The sequence below is a fragment of the Corticium candelabrum genome, chromosome 18 (assembly GCF_963422355.1).
Source record: "Corticium candelabrum chromosome 18, ooCorCand1.1, whole genome shotgun sequence".
NCBI lineage: Eukaryota > Metazoa > Porifera > Homoscleromorpha > Homosclerophorida > Plakinidae > Corticium > Corticium candelabrum.
In genome coordinates, this window is record NC_085102.1 from 2,653,570 (window position 1) to 2,674,875 (window position 21,306).

The following is a 21,306-nucleotide window of genomic DNA, read 5'->3' on the forward strand; positions in this document are numbered from 1 at the left end:
TCAATGCAACTTAGTACAAGGGCATTTTATTACATACATTGAGCGTAGTGTGTAGTCTCGTGTGGCCAGACGTTTGCTCGCGGGGGGGGGGAGAGGTACGTCTGGACACAGTGACCGGGTTTTTGTTGGCGACGCCAGAATCTTGGTGTGACCAATCACGTTGCAGAACCGCAATTATGGGCGTAGCTTAACTAACACGTCATGGATTTCATGGCTTCTATCGCTAGAATGTCGTACGATGAAGAGTCGATTTCACTTGCCATTCTGTTTGCAACTAAGTCTATGGGTACCTCGAGCTTCGACCGTTACAGGAAAACTTAGTGTAACACTTTGTAGGAGGCAGAGACGTTTTTGTGTCCTTTCACACCGGCGGTGACAAGTCGCTGTGCTACGCTAGCCTACCGCTTGTTTTTGATTTCTTGCGAAAGAAAGAACGATCGATGTCAGAGTGATAGTCACTAGTTATTGTGGTGAGTCCTTTGATTGCGCTAATAGCTCTAACAGCTCGAGCTGAAGACGCTGACATCGGTATCAAGCACGCACATTCTGATGGTTCATCACCCTCGCTGAGCCTGAACATCTAGACCATGCAATTTCCCAACGGCGTTGACCTGCCCTCGCAACTCTGCCTTCTTGCTATTGAGCTCATCTCGAAGAGATTTCAACTTCTCTAGATTTCTTGCGCAAGGTCGACAGAGCCAGGTCACTCTTCTAAGAACACCTTAAGATGTTCATTGCAAGAACCGTGCACTAAACGGCCGGTTGTAGGTTTCGTAGTCGCTTTGCATAGAACGCAATCCATCCAATCGTCCAATCAACCTGCTGCTGCTGCGGAGGAGGAGCAGATCCTCGTCTGCGCTCAAGTTAATAATTTACAGTTTACAATAGAAAATTGTAGGATGAAAAGGACGTTTTCATACATTGTAACTACCTGTACTAGTCATTTAGCGCGGTAACAGCTAATCATGACGTTATGCATACCAGCCGTCGACAAAAACCCGGCCACTGTGTCCAGATGTACTTCTCGCCCCTCCCCCGCACGCAAATGTCTGGCCACGCGTGACTACGTAGGGTAGATCCATCTATGTTTACTTTTCCTGTCCTGCAATGTCTGTAGGCGTCCGTTTCCTTACGAAGCCCTCCTCAAGCTTTATTAGTCTGTTCAATTATATATACGTTTCCTTCCAGGTTCTCATGACCTTACAGCTGTCTTCCTCTTGAGGAACACTTTCACCTCCCCCACAGTCGTCGAAACATCCTAGAGATAAGTTTGACCTCCGTCACTCGTTAATCTTTCCTTACGTCATCGGTGCACGCTAGACATTCAGTTGAAGCCAACGCGGACGCAATACACGCGCTCGTAACTATGGAAATGCATGCCATCCCAGTGTCCGAATTAGCTTTGGCATTAACCCGCGTGTTGAATTGCGAATTGAATAATATCACTGCAATTAAATATTGGTAAAAATAATATCTAGAGTCGCAGTTACGATAACACATTACAATCCTAAATTGGTAACATTTCAACGACCTACACCAGACAAGTCCGAGCGCACGCGGTAGGCAGTGGAAATCGAATCCGGTACGCCCCGTTTCCACTTCCTGTCTATAGCATGACGCAATTCCGTCCATACGTCCCGCCGCACAGCCGGCGTCAGCTTACTCTTTTAGTTCCAAAGCGAATGTCTAGAGAATACCGCAACTTCCAGACGCAACTTGTACAAAGCCCACCTGAGTCTAAAAAGTCTGACTGCACGCGGTATCCAGGAAGTGGAAATCGGACCCGCCCGCTCCGAGTCTGCTTTCTGTCTATATTTAGAGCAGTGAGTCTACTTTCTGTGTAAAGCACCGAGTCTGCCTGTAACATGACGCAAGTTCTGCATGTACGGAAAGGACGGGCGGACGGAAGCGCGGCGCTAGTGCAATTCTAATCTAGGGACCTAGAGCTTGGCAACAAGCGGCACGCCGCTCAACAGGAATGAAGGGAAACGGTAAAATTGTGAACAGACGACGCGCTGCAAAGCGGCTAGCTCGAAATGCGAGCGGCATATCGCTAAGGAAAACCCTCCTGCTAATTAGCTAAACTTGGCCCAATCATAATCTAACACAAAATCACGTGATAAAGTTTGTCCGGGTACAGTGTACTGTAATTACCACAGCCAGACAACGGACGCAGTCGCCAAAATGTGTAAACAGAGGCTGCGGCCAGGCAACACGTTTGTCGGGAAGACATCGGTAGTCAAAGTTTTTGCGTGCCGCGTCGAATAGACGCCATTTAGTGTGAATCAGGCCTAGCTGTGGTAATCGAGTCGATGACGTAGACAGAATTTTGAGACGCGTGGTAATGAGGATGTAGGCGAGATGATAACAGACTGTTGTGGGCTGGAAAGCTTCCACATTATGCCCGGACACGAGCCTGAAACTAGATGAAATGTAGCCGCAATCGTGGAGATAGCTGGTAAGTTCACGATTGCGGTTTCCGTACTGTGAATGTAAAATATTGAAAAGAATAGACAGTGGGTATATAAATACGAAGCGACACGCAGTGTCCATCAGTGTAGCTAAAGCTAGTGCAGCAACAGTTTACAAAACGGAATGTCTCGCTGTTTTCTCTTCACTGTGTTGCTTCTTTCTGTCCTTGGAGTCACATCGGCTGCTTCTGTCCTTGGAGTCTCATCGGTTGTCGTACAGTCGCCAGTTTGTGCTGAGATTCAAAGGAGATGTGGCAGTAGCGCTAGAGTCGTGTGCGGAATGATCTCCTGCATTGTAACGTATCGTTGTTGCAAAGACCATGATCAAGAGAATTTGTCCGAATGCTTCAGTGTGGACATCGAACAAGACGTGCAGTTGGATGTTCCACTACGCTGTGAGAACGGTGGAACAAAACTTCCGGCTTCTTTGGCAGTAAGAGAATCATGTATAAAAATTAATAATCCAAAATGGCTACAGACGTTTTTAAAAGAAGTCTAATTTGTTTATTAGCCATATACAGTAGCAACATATGAAGACAATGTTTAAAAATTCTAAAACGTTCGATCCTATATAAATTGGGCTCCTGTTCAGCTCGTTCCAGACTTTGCGTTTAGCTACAGGTAACGGGCAAGAGTTATACAGATAAGAGTCTTGAAAGGAGGCAAGCCAACACAACAACATCTGGATTTCTATTGGGCATGACAGCATAGGATCTCTAAAACGTTACGTGTTTCAGTCAGAGCAACCCCCTCTCGCCTGACAAGCAACACCCCTGAGAATATGTTAGCATATTATATAATGAGAAACAAACGGCGGGATTTATGCAGTCGATGACTCTACAATTGAATCATGTATTATTTTCCAGGCAAGTGATGACCTTGATGCTTCCTCAGAAAAGTGCAAATGTCTACCTCAGTTTAGCGGCCGTTGCTGTCAAAATAAAGGTTATTTATACTAATGCTGTATTGTTTACTATGCAACATAAACAAAAAATGTGTGGTATTCGTTTGCTATAGAAAAGCCAGGTAGCTGTGGCTTACCCGAGCTCTACTCTCATGTCTCTTCCAAAAGACAATGCAAAATCGACACGGACTGTGAAGACAAGAAGAAATGCTGTTACAGAGTCAACGGTCGCGTTTGTGCACACCCCGTCGCTGAAGGTATGACTCTAGCAAATTTGTTGATAAATCTAGGCAACTAGACTATATTGCGTGTTTTGTTGCAGATCCCTGTAAACGTGTAGACTGTGGACTAGACCGGATTTGCAGGCGATCTAATGAAAATTCCCTCTTTCTTTACCGCCATACTTCTAGCTCTTCGTCATTTATTGGAAAACGTATAGAAGTCGAATGTGCTTCTCTTGGTGAGATAGACCTTTTACTGTAGTGTAAATATTTTGCATTGTTGTGATTTCTTGATCTCGTAGTGAGACCCGGTGTGTGCCCCTCGATTGAAGAGCGACCGTGCGTGTTTTCTGAATCTCACTGTGATAACGACTCATCGTGCCGTGATGGTTCGAAATGCTGCAATGTTACATCGTGTATTCGTCAATGTATCAAAGTATAAAAATTATGTGATGACACATTTTGAACTTTCTAAGTTAGCTATAACGTTATAACAATTGAATTTACCCGTTTATTACAATCAAATGCACAGTTTAGCTAGATAATTGCGGTAACAATAGATATTGCTAATTAATAAAGTCACTCGCCTCGGTGACCCGCAGGTACATACTTCTTAATTAATTAATTAATTAATTAACCCTATATCACCCCACATCTCATTCCCACAGGCCATCCGTGCAACTTTCTAAACTGCATACACATGTCGACTAAATGCGTCTCCCACTAGGTTTAGATCCAATAAAAATCACAAAAATCGATTGTAATAGCTCTATTTAGTACCTTAGCACTTGTAGACAAGTGCGCTAGACAGCCGGTGACTATTTTCTGTGCCGATATCGACACTAGAGACGTGCGTAGCGTATCAGTAGTCTCGCGCAGCCAGCCCCTCCCCTTTTGACGACCGTTGGCGGGAAGAGGGTCTGGTAATGTTCCTTTGATGTCTTGGTTCTGCCGACCCCACCATTCCATGGGACATAAAGACATAACGATGATCTGTCAATTGAGATAAGCGATCAACTGATGGGAACGCACTACTAATTAGTATCCGCGTGTACAGCGAAGTGTTCGCTTCTGTTTCTGCTGCAAGTGCTACTGGACTTTGTTCTAGTTCAGTTGTTCTCGCAGGTTGCGTGACTGCTTGCTATGGGTATGGTAAGAGGAGCGCGCAGGTCGTCTTTTTGTACGACAACATTGGCAGGTGAGTTTCTGTACGGGAAATTGCATAGAGGCTCGTCATGCAGCTGCAGCGCTAGATCTAGCAACAGGACGAGCAGCTTTCAGCTGTGCAACAGGACGAGCAGCTTCTAGCTGTTTCCACCCCTGTCGTAGCACACTGTATTGACTTCTGTACAGTCAAGTTCGGAAGTTGCGTGATCATGCACTTCGAATTTTCGTAGGTGAGATGTACCTTTTTTGCTAAAGTTGCACTAATAAAACAGTTTTACTTATTCTCACTGATAATCTAGACCAATACAAGCCGTAGGTCTTGTACCCTGCCACAAGAAATAAACTTATTCCAAAATTACAGAGGCAAATTGCAGTCCTCTCTCAAGTGAAAGTGTTCCTAGAATGAGATCTCTTCTTTAGCTTCAAATTCATCACGAGGCGACCCTCACATGCCAACCATACCTCTACACATGCACATCCTCATTGTGTATTATTGGCTGCAACCAAACCATGTATCGTATGCATGTAAAGTGTATGTAAAGAATGTATAGCATACCTCACTTTCCGACATTTATTTAATACTTAATTTTTTTAAATTGAGAAAGTTTTGGAATAATCTGAGGTGTGTTAGGTTTAATAGTTAATTCAACATGTAAAATTATACCTAAAATCATATTTGCCTGTAAATTTACAGTTTGATAATGATTTCTACAGCCTACATTGATTGATTTATACAGTCTATTCATATATAGTCAATATAATCTTATAGAGCCTGTCAATATTGATTGATATACGCAGTCAATATTGGTTGATATATAGTAAGACTATTATTGCTCGCTCCTTCATTTTAGTTCTCGTTTGTATTCCTTGTTATCTACAAGCAGGGCATGCCAAATAATTTCACTGGTTCCATCATGGGGTTTTATCCATAAAAAAAGTCTATGTCCACACTAAAGAACAAGGTCACCAAAATAATCCATGTTTCCACATAGACGTCTTGTTGCTTCTTGACTAACTTAAAATAGAGAATGTCAGTCTTCTAAACAAGGTTAAGCTCAACACTATTGCTAATGTATATATCAATCAATATTTACTGTACAGTATACATCAATCAATATTGCCTGTATACAATAATATTGACTATATATAAATTGGTGGTACGAATCAATCAACGTAGGCTGTATAAATCATTATCAAACTGCAAATTAACAAACAAATGATTGAAACTAAATTTTAGATGTTGAATTAATTAACTATCAAACCCAGCACACACCAGCACACGTCAAATTATTCTAAAAATTTCTCAAAATTCTTTAAATTAAATATTAAGCAAATGTTGACAAAGCAAGGTATACATGATGCTAGCATTTCTTCCACAAAAACCTTTAGAATATCAATCTTGCTAATTAAATCCTTGCCCAAAATCTATTTATTTATTTGAAACTTACCAAGAACTTTTTCAACTGCTGCTCTAACAGTCAATTGCTATACCCAATTCCTGATTTATGTGCTTAGCAGACCATTCCCATGCCAAACTGCATGGAGAAGATGCTTCTAACAGCACACACATATTCAACACACGTTGAGGCCAAGAAAGACGCTACCACAATAGAATCAAACAAGAACTACAAATACCGGAATCGTTACTGTAGACTTTCTGCACAGCGCGTCATGTACAAGAAATCTGGGACAGCAAGGATAATATCCAGGCACTTGGACACACACACACACACACACACACACACACACACACACACACACACACACACACACACACACACACACACACACAAACACACACACACACACACACACACACACACAAACACACACACACAAACACACACACACACACACACACACACACACACACACACACACACACACACACACACACACACACACCCTCACCTATCGGTTGGTGTGACTATCTGCCCACTAACAGTCAAATTTAATGTTCCTTCCTTTGTTGTCTGACTGGGCTGATAGAGACGTTATCCCTTCCTTTACAACTCCAATTGACACAAGAGACGAGTTCTCCTTACTGATATTTAGCCAAGCAACACACAAGAGTGATTCTCACGGAAATTTGGCGTCTCCGTGTCCTGTGCTTGAATCAAGTTGGTAGAAGCACGAACAAACGTTCTGACAGCAACTGAAGCAAAATACAAATTGTAGATTTTACTGTGGAGGGATGGAGGGATTGGACAGGATTAGCGTCTTCTTTTATTCATGAATCTGTCAGCCAATCAACTGTCTGTCTGTCTGTCTGTCCATCAGTCTGTTTGTATGTCCATCTCTTTGTCTGTCTGTCCATTGTTTGTCCATCTTTTTGTCTGTTTGTCTACCTGTCGGTCCATTGTCTGTCTGTCTGTCTGTTCATTTCTTTGTTTGTGTGTCCATCTCTCTCTCTCTCTCTCTCTCTCTCTCTCTCTCTCTCTCTCTCTCTCTCTCTCTCTCTCTCTCTCTCTCTCTCTCTCTCTCTCTCTCTCTCTCTCTCTCTCTCCTCCCTCCTCTCTCTCTCTCTCTCTCTCTCTCTCTCTCTCTCTCTCTGTCTCTCTCTCTCTCTCTCTCTCTCTCTCTCTCTCTCTCTCTCTCTCTCTCTCTCTCTCTCTCTCTCTCCTGTCTGTGTATTGTTTGTCTATCTTTTTGTCTGTTTGTCTACTTGTCTGTCCATTTGTCTGTCTGTATGTCCACCTGTCTATCTGTCTGTCCATCTTTCTGTCTGTTTGTCTACTTGTCTGTCCATTGTCTGTCTGTCTGTAAGTCTGTCCATTGTCTGTCTGTCTGTCTGTCTGTTCATCTGCCTGTCTGTCTGTCTGTCAATCTCTCTCTCTCTGTCCTTCTCTCCATCTGTCTGTCTGTCCATTGTCTATCCATCCATCCAAACATCTATAGCTAAGTGCCATTTTGTCCGTCCCGTCCATACGTGGAAGTTGCGTCATGCTGTACAAACAGGAAGTAGATTCGGGATAGGGTAGAGGCTAGTCACTTTGATTCTCCATCTGTCTGTCTGCCTGTCCATCTGTCCATCGGTCTGTCTGTCTGTCTGTCTGTCTGTCTGTCTGTCCATCTGTCTCTCCATCCATCCAAACATCTTTGATTTTCCATCTGTCTGTTTGTCTGTTCATCCGTCTGTCTGTCTGTCTGTCTGTCTGTCTGTCTGTCTGTCCCTCTGTCTGTCTGTCCATTTGCCTGTCTGTCTGTCTGTCTGTCTGTCTGTCTGTCTGTCTGCCCATCTGTCTGTCAATACATATATTTAAAATTTCAACACTATTACGTCTGTCCATCTGCCTGTCTGTCTGTCTGTCTGTCCATCTGTCTGCCTGTCCATCTGTCTGTCTGTCCATCTGTCTGTCTGTCCATCTGTCTGTCCATCCATCCAAACATCTTTGATTCTTCATCTGTCTACACATCTTCCCTTCCATCCAATCAACTTCCCATCATCCGTCTCTTTCCCTCTGTCTGTCTATCAAGTCCAACCATTTGGCCACTTGTCTATACATGCTGCTATCCCCTAAACTCTCCCATTAACACGTCATACCAACTGGCTGTGTCGTTGACATCACCGTCATCGAGCTCGTTCCCAGTGTGCTCACATTTCTCGGCTTGAAATGCTTGAAAGGACAGTTGGGCTTCGGTTGAATCTCAAAGCAACACGACAACTCACTCTTCAACGGATAAACATTCGACATTCTCACAAGAATGTGAGAAATAGACGAAAGTGTCACCATTCACAGTGATATGCATATGTCTGAACGAACATGCTGATCGAAAGTACGATCCTTGTAGCCACAACGTACAGACAGTGTTGTTACCGAGTGCAGCTTGACCGTGACGAAAGGGCATTGGTCACCCTGGAATAGAAAACCAGAACAAGAAAACTAGATAGAAACATAAGACTAGAATAATTATTACAAAGGAGACAAAGATAGACCTAATATAAAAAAAATTAAACAAAAATAGAAATTTAAAATAAAAATTGGCTGAAAAATCAGACAAAAAACATGGAACTTTCATAAACAGACATAATATGAGATTAAAGTGAGACCAACAATCAAACAAATATAAGACTAGAAATTAGACAATAAAGAAGACCAGTAAGCAGACTAAACGAGAACAACTATTTTTAGACATAAGTTACCTACTCTCTGTTCGCGTTGACTTTGCGCTCGGAAGTGAGTAATGATGCAGCTGTATTTGTTTACCACACACCGATGTTAAGTGATATCCCAGTAACTGTACATTTTGGATGTCATTACAATCTAAAGATGTTAGGTAACAATAGAGAACGTCGCAGGCTATCAAGACGAAACAGAACGAGAAGAGGAGTAAGAAATATCAAGCAACTACTCGCGAAACAAGAGCAACTGTGCGTTGATGTCAAGGCAGCGGACCGTTTAGTGACCTTGCTAATTGGCTACTTCCTCGATTAGCAGCATTCTTGGTGTAAGCCCATACCTCTCTAATGAGTCTAGACCCTAACGGCTCTTGATATGCAAAACCTTATCAAACCGCCTGTGTAATACATACGCCTTCGTTATCCTAACGATAGAAAATCTGGGAACTTGCGGTTTCGAACGATACAAAGATCGTCGCTGTCCGCCCTATTGAGCAGAAGTTATTACAGATTTTGAAATGCAAAGTCAACGCGAACAGAGAGAAGTAAGCATAGAATGCAAGAACTACGTTTGAAAGTAAACAACCGTAACAGTAAGCGGTACGAGGATGGTTGTGACACATTTACGTAACCGACAAGCTCAGGAAACGACAATACCATTTATATTTAGCTAATTAATTAGGAGGTGTATCGTGAAACATCTCCTATTTACCTTACGCCAACGTTTAGGTGCGCTGTTTGGACAACAAAGAGATCATTGTAGTCGCGATAGCAGCGTATCTTGTTCACACCTTGAGGCATCTAATGTCTACTGTCTGCAGTAAACAGTAGATGCCTCAAGATACACCTCCTAATTAATTAGCTAAATACTAACTACTGTATGTTCCCCGTAAGTGTCAACTTTGAAAATCATCAATATCTCCGCTGTTATTTGGACTTTCGCGATGATCTCGGTATCGTTAGAAACCGCTAGATCTGGCATTTCTGTATATCAAATTATCTAAGCCCTTCCTACAAACGAAGCGGAAGGACAATACTTTTGCATATCAAAGTCAAACGTGTGGAGCAATGGCTAGTATCCAATTATTTTGCAAGACAAACCGATCAGCAACTGAGACCACCTAAGACAATTGGTGTAACATGGTCCAACTGAAGCAGAGCTTAGTGCTTCTCTGCTTCATTATTCACTTCGGAGTTCACCCTTACGGAGACAGTAGGTAATCTTTACACCAGCAGACGTCACAAGCAGGCGTATCGCATCCGGTGACCTCTTGCCGGTTGCCCGCCCATTGTGACACAAACACAATGGTCGTAGTGTAGTCACACCATTCGTCTACGCCTGCGTACATAATCGATAAGTCTGCGATGTTATACAAAGCAGAGACGAGTATCTGGCGGTCAGACGGCCAGTGCAATTTGGACCGGCGACGTTGGATCAACACCGTACAATGAGTCGACACTCTTTCTTTCTTCTTCTTCTCGTTTCCTTACTGGAAGCGATATCTGCTCGGTCTCTCGATACTCAGCGGCGTTGTGAAGACAGGTACCGAGCCTGCTCCATAGATGATCCGTGTGGAACGAGCAGTTGTTATGTTATGCGGCGTTGCTGCAAAACCCTACGTTTTGGGGCTGTGATGTGCGACTTATTTTCAGTAAATGTTCGCGAGTGTGGATCGTTCCAGTGTGTAAACGGAGGAACGCGTCTTTCTTTAGTAAGTAATTGCTTTTCGCAATTTAACTTCGATTCGATTCTTTACTTTATAATGTTTACAGCGCGGTAAACGTGAGATCAAGTATGATAGATGCGATATACCGCCACCACAGTGCGCATGTCCACAAGGCTTTGGTGGCCGATGCTGTGAAGGTAGACTACAATGTACATGTAACATGTTTTTGAGTGTGTGATAACCAAGTCTTCTAGAACTGATTGATCCCTGCAATTACACCAAGTGTGGAGATGGACAAATTTGTAAATCAGTGGAAGTGTTCTGCAAGAAGGCCCCATGTCCTCTCAAAGCCATCTGCGTTCCAGACGGTACTTGTACAGCTACTGTACTGATGACGTGTTTACTAACCATTGTATTGATTAATAAATTTACATAGCCGGTATCTGTCCATTGTTTCCAAACACAATCACGACATGTGAACTCGAACCATTTGCTTGTCGAAACGATTCGGATTGTTCCGATGGTCAGTTGTGTTGCAAAAGGGGATGCGGCCTTGAATGCGTAAAGTCTTTACCAACAGGTAACGCACGACTATCTTCTATTCTATCCTCAATTTAGTAGTGATGACATTCTACACTCTAGGAACTGCCGGTTGTGCTCGCGTTGTTTGTCGAAATGGAACGGTTTGCAGAGAGACTAGCGTGGGCGTTATATGCCCCGTCAAAGGACCATGCAAAAAGAAAGTAGAATGCGTGCCTGAAGGTAAAACAACTAAGTTATTTAACTCTGTTTGACTGTACATGTAATGTGTATTGTCTTTGCTTGTCTCAGTTGTGGAACCTACAGTGCCCGAACCTACAGTGTTAGAATCTATCGATACCACTCCTACAGTGATAGAGTATGACGCTACAACTACTACAGTCGTAAATCCTACAGCGTTAGAATCTACCGGTACAACTCTTGCAGTGCATGCTAGAGGCTACAACGCTTCCTCATTGATCACTTTTGATAGGTCCCGTTGATTGTACACTGGTTCCATGCCCAAAAGGCCAGATCTGCACAAAGAAGGTGTTTCCGTGCCTTATTCCGCCGTGTCCAGAGCAGCACAAATGTGTTTTACCCGGTATGTTGCATTCTGAAGACGACCTAAGCCGTCGTTGCTTCCATTGACTGTTTCTATGTAGATCCGTGTGATGAAGTACAATGTCCAATTGAAACGTCGTGCGTAGTCGATAATGGTCGTATAGAATGTGGTAAGTGACCGTGTATCTCTACTCGATTGCGAGTTTGTTAGTTATATTTGATATTAGTGAGACGTGGCACGTGTCCCAAATTTCCCGGTCTCATCACGACGTGCGAAGTCCGTTCCGGACACTGTCTGAGCGACATCGAGTGCCAGACCGGCGAGAAGTGCTGCATTAAAGGATGCGGTCGGGAGTGTGTTTCAGTTGTCACAGGTAACGGAGACATCAAACAGAGTTCCCGTATATACTGACTTCTGTAATGTAGTGTAATGTGTTGTCTATAGTAAATCCTTGTGCTTTTACTCTGTGTCCTAAAGGGACCGTTTGCGTTGAAGAAAATGATGAAGGTGTATGCAAAGACACATACTGAGTGTTGAATGTGCTGACATATTGTGACATTGATTGATGATGTCAATAATGCATCATCGATTTACTTGCAATAATTATACCAATTTTGTCTGAATGTTTAGAGGCGTATCACAGGAACAGATATGTACTAGTTATGCGTAGAGTGTGATCAATAATTTGCTGTCGACGTGGACGTGCATGGCTTCTAATCAAATTATCTCTAATCGCGAAGTGTCACACTAGGGACGTGGCCCTTATAAGTATAATTTTGCGGATCTTGTGAGTACGGCCAAATTGATTGGAAGAAGTTAACTAATGCAGCCATTGCGTAAATGTAGGACTGGGGACCTGGCTGCGTACAAGCACATGTTCCGTTGGATTATATACGTTGGAATAATGAATCCGAGACGAATGCTGCTTGTAGATCCACTAGACAAAATACTATTAATAAACTGAAGTTACATTATTTTGTTGGTATCATAATGAATGAACTTAGACAATAGGATTAGGTCCGGCTGGTCCATTTTTGCTAGAGCCCTTGGAGTTCAGACTATTCTGAGATGGCGGACATTTCCCCGTATGTAAACCTTTTAAGATCTACTCTATGTCTACTTCGACAACTCCAGATCTACAATAAATTTTACCAGAGGCCTATCTACTTCATTTGCTTCAGTTTCAGATAGGTAATCAATTTAGTAAATAGCAGCTTACGTTACAGGGCGGCGAGGAAGCTTCTTTGGATTGAGGAGCCAAAAATGTTTTATCAGATTGCCGCAATTTTGATTTCTAACTGAATATGGTTGGTTTGTCAATGATCAATATGTGACTGCAGTAGCCAGAGCAGCATGGACACAAATCTAGCAAACACCATCTAATGGTATTTCTACTTGCAAACAACAAAACTTACAAAGTGATTTTCTTCTATCATTGTCCAGTATTGGAGGGGCCATGTCTCCAATTCCGCTAGTTGCAACCGCCTTTCCGGCCCCCACCGGTTTCGCTGCCCCTGCTTGGTATTTAGCTAATGTAATTGAAACTTCACATTTTGCAATTGTCGACTAGGTCCAGGGACTAGGTAGTCTCAAACTTTCAGACCAATTTTGCAACACTTCCGACCTAGTTGAAATACGAGGCTACACATTCTAGTTAGCGCACTTTAGGCCTGACTACTTTCTTCTATTTGCTTATATTGTTGTCTCTAAGACATCAATGCCCTTCTTGTGACTGCTCCCTATGTTTACTGCGATGCCTGTTTCCTCTAAATTTAATTTGATAAATAAGCATCACGATGCGCGATTTTACTCTTAAATAATTAATAATTAATAATTAATAATGTGTTTAGTTAAGTTAACTTAAGCAACGTCTAATTTCAAATTTACATTCAAGACAAACTATGAGAGCACTGTAATGAATAAACATAAAATCACGTCATTACTGTATTTTTCCCCAAAAATAATTCAACCTGTAATAGAACAGTTTATACATCGGTTGTATAAACAGCTAGTAAGTATGGTAAAAGAAAGAGGTGCAGTTTAGACGTGGGTAGTAGTGACACATGTGTAACAGGTAAGCTCAAGAAATGACAATATGTTACTAGTTAATTAGTGAAATATGTAACATGCAATCATCTCATTACCCTACGCAAAGCGTAAGCGTGTCTTTCAGTCTACAAAAAGACGAATGTAGACATGGTAGCAGAGAAGCTCCTTTACACAGTTGTCAGCTGTGGATTATTTTTAACCTAGGCAAAATTAATGTAAATTCTGCAATAGATATAAATTTGACCTTTAATACCGTATAACCGGGTATTTCTGCGATCATAATATTTCTGCGAATTTTGCGAAGAAATCACGGAACGTACAAATACTAAAAATTCACAGATACTTTAGGCTTCTCCTCGGAGTCCATCAACTCACTGTTTGGACACATGTACACGTGTTCACGTTTGTCCATGACTGTCTTCCTGGGTAGAAGGCAGAACTTTAATTTGCAGTAATTGAAACTTTTGTCTAGATTTTCAACTTGCAGAAATTGCGGTTAAACGGTATCTCAAATTTGTCCTAGTGCGCACAATGACATCAAATATATTAGTCTGATAAGTAATTAACCAAGCCTCCAGAATGTTTTAGTTTGCCTCCGTTTTCTTTGCCAGAGATTCGATCACGCGACAGAAACGTGACCAGGATGAAAACACGATGTACGTGACCACCTCTAGCCAACTGTCTTATACTAGCCTCGCCTCAGACGCAGTGTGGATTGCATCCATGGATGCGCTTTCATCCCCACTACATGTGATAATGGAATTTGACATGTAGTGGTGATGGAAGCGCATCCGGGGCTGCAATTCACACTGCGTCTGGAGTGAGGCTAGTCTTATATCTAGCTGCGCCCGTGGTCTATAATGCATGTTAACAGTACTAGTCATTACACGTTCCAGACGTCACAAGCAAACGAGTCGGATCCGGTGACCTCATGCCGATTGCCCGCCCACTCGTGACCTCTCGACCCAACCATCTTTGTGCTGTCACAGAAATTCGTCAACGTTTGTGTACGTAATCGACCTCAAATTACGTCAGCGATGCTATTTAACAACCAGCGACCGGTATTATGCAGTCAGACTTCTAGTGGAATCTGGACCGGCGACGTTGGATCTACTGCATTGAAAGCGAATTCGAATAATGAGTCGACACTCTTTCTCTTTTCTTCTTCTCGCTTCCTTACTGGGAGTGATATCTGCTCTGTCTCTCTTTCCTACGCGTTGCAAAGAGTTGTTTCGCGACTGTAACAAGGAAGCTCTATGTGGAGTTCGCTCTTGTACGGTTGTGGAGAGATGCTGCACGAGTGGGTGGGGCTACAATCGGTGCTACACTAACAGCAGGAAGGAACGCGAGTGTGCACCGTTCCAGTGTGAAAACGGAGGAAAGCGACTTCCTTTGGTAAGAAGATGATTTTTTCTCAATTATGCTTTGAATTGTCTCTTTGCAATGACCTCGTTTATGACAAACAGCGCGGTAAACGTGAAATCAGTTATGGTGGATGCGAGATACCGACACCACAGTGCGCATGCCCACAAGGCTTTGGTGGACAATGTTGTGAAGGTAGGATACAAAGTACATGTAACATGTTTTCGGGTGTTTGATACTAGATGTTGTTTCTAGAACTGATTGATCCCTGCACTTACACCAAGTGTGGAGCCGGACAAATTTGTAAATCAGTGAAAGTGGTCTGCAAGAAGGCTCCATGTCCTCTCCAAGCTATCTGCGTTTCAGACGGTACAGCTACATACAGTAACCAAATTCCTTATTGATGACGTGTTTACTAATAATCGTAATTACTAATGTAGTCGGTATCTGCCCATTGTTTCCAAACACAATCACAACATGTGAAATCAAACCATTTTCGTGTGGAAACGACTCGCATTGTTCTGATGGTCAATTGTGTTGCAAACGAGGATGCGGCCGTGAATGCATAAAGTCTCTACCATCTGGTATAACGCACGTTCTATCCTCTATCCGGTACACATTGTAATGACGTTCTACAATGTAGGAACGACCGGTTGTGCTCGGGTTGTCTGTCGACCTGGAACGGTTTGCAGAGAGAGTAGCGTTGGTGTTTTATGCCCCGTCCTAGGACCATGCGAAAAGAGAGTAGAATGCGTGCCTGAAGGTAAGACAAAATAATGGTAGTTTACTAGTCGGGCACTACTAATAAATTTAATTTGTGTGTGTCTTTGTTTGTTTGTCTCAGTTGTGGAACCTACCGATACAACTACAACTACTTCAGTGGTAGAAGCTACAGTTGCAGAACCTACAAATAGACCTGGCACTTGTCCTCGTTATACCAAAATTGGAAAACCACCTTGTGAAAAGAACTGCAGTGACGACGCGGACTGCAAAGGAAAGCAGAAGTGTTGCGAAAAACATTGCTCACGCGTCTGCGTGGATCCCTTGTTTAAAGTCGAAAGTATGCACGAACTAAACTCGAATGGTATGTATAATGAAAGTCACAGAAAGCGCTTTTTCTGTTTTAGATCCTTGTGCAAGAGTTGATTGCAAACCAGGCCATGTGTGTGTTCCCAATATCTGTTTTTCTCCGCCTTGTAAAAAGTTCAGATGCATTCCACAACGTGAGTTACAAACATATACTGTAAACCACGCATGCGTAAAGTTAGGTGACGTCACAGACTAAACACATTTACTACTAATTTAGAGTATTTTTTTTCTCATTGATCGTTTTCAGTAGTTCCTGCTCCTTGTCCACTGGTCGCTTGCCCAAAAGGCCAGATCTGCAAAAAGGTACCGATTCCGTGCGTCATTCCGCCGTGTCCAGAACAGTACAGATGTGTTCCTTCGATTGTGCTACATTCTGAAGTCGATGTAGATCCGTGTGCTAGAATAAGATGCGCAGCTGGCACATCGTGCCAAGTCCAGAAGGGTCGTGCAGAATGTGGTAAGTGACAAAGTATCAATAAACTCGATTATGAGTTTGTTAGTTTATTGTTGATATTAGTGAGACCTGGCACGTGTCCTAAATTTCCCGGTCTCGTCACGACGTGTCAAATCGGTCTCGGATATTGTCGGAGCGACATCGAGTGTCGGGTAGGCGAGAAATGCTGCAGAAGAGGATGCGGTCCGGAATGCGTTCGAGTTGACAAATTTAGTAAGACCTAAGACAGCTCAGATCCTGGCTATTGTTTCTAACCTCTTATTCTATAGTACTAAGTCCGTGTGCTATTATACTGTGTCCTAAAGGCACCATTTGTGTTGAAAGAAAAGGTAAAGGCATCTGCAAGTTTACGGACAACAACTGATGCCACAGTTTGACACTGAATGATGTGGGCAATCCTGCATCATCGTTTACTTTTAATATCAATATTGACTTGAAATCTTACAAATGGTTACAAGCGTATCACATAACCAGATGTAAAACTGTGCGTAGTGTGACAAATGATTAGCTGTTTAGACATTTATCAATAAAGAATATACATGTTCAAGAGTTTTTGAATTGCGTGATAATATTAATGCAGTTGACCCACATTCAAGTAACCGAAAAAAAGCTGTTTGGAAATCAACCCATAAATACGTACACACACACACACACACACACACACACACACACACACACACACACACACGCACACACACACACACACACACACACACACACACACACACTGTCACGCAAGCCAGGCGAAACGGCTACGGCGCTACAGCCATGGCCGTAGCACTTTTTCGAGTCCCAGTTGAGTTTAGCTTGCTCTCAATGCAGAGTCAGAGAAATCAGTTTAACTGTCACCACTCGGACTTCTGTCAGTCTGCGGAAACGTCCGGAATATGACTATTGTATGGTGTGCACGTGTAGACAGCGTGTTTGTCACGAGGCACCACAGCCATGTCTGTAAGTCTCTTATAGTATCCTGACGTTGGTGTGAGTCTTAGTCAGCCTAGAAGCATGTCTTTTCCGCTAGTGGAGTTTGGAAAAAAAAAGAAGAAAAAGTTCATAGATCCTTCAATAGAGAATGGTTCAACAGATGGCAGTGGATTCACTGGGACGTATAACAGAACGATTGTTCTGTCACGTGTGTATTACAGCGATTCTATGCAACTGAAACTTCAACCTACGACAACAGAAGCTTAGTTTCTTTACAAGGGTGTCAATTGGAAAGATGCCTGTGTAGTGTTTCCGAGGCACGAGGAATCTTTGTTTCACAAGCGTGCAGTTGAAACAGTTGTTAATCTTCCAGCTACCACAAGGGAAGTTGCAGACAGTTTGCCATGGCAATCAGACGAGACTAGAGAAGGAAATCGTTCATGTCTTCTACAGGTCATGACCTTTCTAAGATTCCTTGCTAGACAGGACTTACAATTAGAGGTGATGGCCGTGGTGAAAGTCATGGAAACTTCAGTCAGTTACTGAATCCTTTTCAACGGTCTGATGATATGGTCAAGAACTTTTTGGCAAAGAAAACGGATAAATATACTTGCCATGATGTTCAAAACGATCTGCTTCAGGTTATGGTCAATCAAATTATTCGAGACATTGTACATCGGATAAAATTCTCACTGTCAGGTTCATATCTCTCTATTATGGTTGATAATACAACCGATTATAGGAGTGTATAATATAGGTGCCTTGCACGTGCAAACAAATGACGATTGTATCACAATCGAATCCTTCTATTTCTGTGCACTCTTTTCTTATCATGTTAGGGCATTGCCATTCAACAACGTTTGTATCCTTGGTTTAAATCAGTTGAAAACAGTCATGTAGTCCACAAAAAAGTTGGCATTAAGTCGAGATAAGAGTCCATTCGGTGGCGGATCTAGAGAGGGTTCCTGGGAACTCCCTAAAATTTTGTGACGTCATCACACAAAGATGACCACGTACCAGCAGTGCTTGTTACTTCCTGACGTGACTCGTAGCTCTCGTTTTAGTTTTAACTTAAGTAACTTCACACGGAGGTGCAGTACAGATTATGAACTTTCGACGTAGGTCCATCATCGTCGGACAGTACGAGTGAGTCGTACTGTACTCCTACTCTTTCTACATTAATTTATGGTAACTTGTTTTCAATCTCAGTTGTTCTCCAACAACATGTTTTATTTACTTTCTTGCAATGATAATGTTTCAAAGTACTTATTTTCTATCTCATGAAAATATACTTCCATCTTTGACGGTCACAACATTCACAATTTCATGAAAGCATATATGTCTATAGAAGCTTTCTTCGGAAAGAAAAGAAAAAGCGGTAACATTTGTCTGTCTAGCGAAAGACATGTATTGGCTTGCAAGATTAATTCAATTCTCCAGTACTGTAGATTTATTAACGTTTACTTCCGTTCTATGGTATAGGTGATTAAATAGCTAATTTATATCTGGAGGCGTGGCTGATCCAAACCTTTGTGACGTCATAGAACCCCCATTCGAAAATCCTGAATCCACCCCTGCCATTAGTGACGATATACAGGATACAGGATAGACGTCAATAAAAATGTACAGGTAAGAGTCCACAGTGACGATATACAGTATACGGGGCAGGCGTCAGTCTAAATGTACAGGTAAGAGTTCATAGTGACGATAGACAGGATACGGGGCAGGGGTCAATATAAGAACGTTTCACCCGGTGCATGCACGTACAGCCGTCAACCTTGTACGTAGAAGTGTTGCCGCTTTTTAGATACTCAGCAAAATGTCATTTAGGAATTATTTTTCTTTTTTGCTAGAGTGTAGAAACGAATCCATCGTAGAAATACGAAAGAAAAATTTGCCAGACATACATGCTCAATCTAAAAAAATTGATTAGAAATTTAATTAATTAGATGTGGTGTCATAGAAATATGTTATTACGTATCGCTATGACCCTCCATGATGCAAGTGAGGTCTTTACCCCCATCTTGACTCCGCTATTAATTAATAATAATTTTTTCTGGTGCAAGAATACGTAGCCTCGTAGCTAGGTCCTCTTGCGCAAGAGGGCCTGTGTAGCAAATTTTTTTTGGGCCCACAGTCTTCAGTACCCGGATAAACGTGCCGTATATTCTGTAATCTGCACGTGCCATAACCCCGTCTTTCACGTGCCGGCTTTACATAATCCGCGCCAAATCCAGTCAAAGTGCGTTTAGTCCCGCCTGTTTCTTTCACGCCCTTTTCGATTTCGCGACATGTTTGCCAAGTTTTCGAGCTCTTTCCTTACGACATTCAAGGGCAGGTTAGCTAGTGAAGCCGTACTTATGCACACGTACATGAGACTCAATCTGCACTCCATCACGTGTCTACTTCTTTTTCAATGCATCTAGGTCCGCTAGACACCTAAACAGGCAAGATTGTACGATACTGACCTTTCTCAAAGTGAGTCCAGAGAAGGGCCAGCTCATCACTGTGCCCATAGCCACTCACTTTAGCGAACCACACAGTAGCCCAATGATGCCCAGTGAGTCTGCCTGCAGAAATCTTGCTGCAAGAATCAATGAGCAGGCTGAAGACAACACTCAAGCCGGGGCATTCCTATTTGGCGTATTCAATCTTGAAGGACTTCGAGAGTTCCAAGCAATACATGAAGCCAAATCCATTGCATGCCTTCCAGGTATATGTACGTGAATTTTACTAATTAACCGTAATTCGCTAAAGCACACTTGAAGCAGTATGCAAGAGTTACTAAATGCAGCATTGTACACACACAACTACAAGCAGGTTGTTATTTGACTTGCTACTCGGTACTGATTTGCCACATATTGTTATCAGTGCTCAGTATACACTTAGCTTATTATACATGTGGTGTGTGTGTGTGTGTGTGTGTGTGTGTGTATTTATATTATTATATCCAACCGGTAATGACTATAACTGGTTAGAATTGAATTATACAGCATCGTAAACTGGTAAACAAATGTCACAGCTGTTGCACTAGCAGCTTGAATAGTGGCATGATTTGCCGGACACTACTTTGACATGCCATTCATTGATCCAACCTTCCAAATATATGCAATCTTCTTCACATGTCCTACACACAATGCAAAATATTAAGCATAGCATTTCTTCAGTAAAATTTTTTATTTAATTAATCAATTAATTAAAAGACTGTACAGTACATGAACTGGTTACTTGTACAGTGTAATGACATGGATCACACTCGCTGAATCATTGATTTTCAAGGGGCCAATATATATGGACATTTGTTGCTGTCCAGAACACCACAAAAAAGTATAGCTGCACCTTTTTTGCGGCACTGGCTATTAAAGGCAAAACATACATACATCCCTGCACTGGAACATGTACAAAAAACCTTTTTTGCTAAAGTTGCACTGATAAAACAGTTTTACTTATTCTCCAATAACTGATAATCTAGACCAATACAATCCAATACCGATCGATACACGTAGCCAATCCAATATTTCACGAGTATCTGTAATATTGACAACTTAATTAGTTACCATTGAGTCATATTTGTGGTATCGTAGGTTTTGTACCCTGCCACAAGAAATAAACTTATTCCAAAATTACAGAGGCAAATTGCAGTCCTCTCTCAAGTGAAAGTGTTCCTATAATGAGATCTCTTCTTTAGCTTCAAATTCATCACGAGGCGACCCTCACATGCCAATCATACCTCTACACATGCACATCCTCATTGTGTATTATTGGCAGCAACCAAACCATGTATCGTATGCATG

The 21,306-nt window shown here is 42.3% G+C and overlaps 1 protein-coding gene and 2 long non-coding RNA genes across 4 annotated transcripts; all 3 read left to right on the forward strand.

Annotated features, from left to right (window-relative positions):
* Positions 1-10,662: 10,662 nt before the first annotated feature.
* LOC134193575 (uncharacterized) lies at positions 10,663-11,256 on the forward strand. Its single transcript, XR_009972093.1, has 4 exons — positions 10,663-10,747; positions 10,805-10,918; positions 10,987-11,130; positions 11,193-11,256. It is a non-coding gene; the product is annotated as an uncharacterized LOC134193575 (long non-coding RNA).
* A 150-nt stretch (positions 11,257-11,406) lies between these two features.
* On the forward strand, positions 11,407-12,356 carry LOC134194232 (uncharacterized). The gene is made up of 4 exons (XR_009972170.1): positions 11,407-11,673; positions 11,735-11,803; positions 11,861-12,007; positions 12,079-12,356. It is a non-coding gene; the product is annotated as an uncharacterized LOC134194232 (long non-coding RNA).
* A 2,403-nt stretch (positions 12,357-14,759) lies between these two features.
* On the forward strand, positions 14,760-17,135 carry LOC134194150 (protein serrate-like). 2 transcript variants are annotated; one of them, XM_062663059.1, is made up of 10 exons: positions 14,760-15,078; positions 15,150-15,240; positions 15,301-15,414; positions 15,486-15,629; positions 15,689-15,808; positions 15,890-16,105; positions 16,173-16,268; positions 16,382-16,591; positions 16,652-16,801; positions 16,858-17,135. In XM_062663059.1, the coding sequence occupies exons 1-10, from the start codon at positions 14,821-14,823 to the stop codon at positions 16,950-16,952; spliced, it is 1,494 nt and encodes a 497-aa protein (XP_062519043.1). In that variant the 5' UTR covers positions 14,760-14,820; the 3' UTR covers positions 16,953-17,135. The 2 variants fall into 2 exon arrangements, with proteins under 2 accessions (XP_062519043.1, XP_062519044.1); XM_062663060.1 differs by having other exon boundaries at positions 16,385-16,591.
* The last annotated feature ends 4,171 nt before the right edge of the window (positions 17,136-21,306 follow it).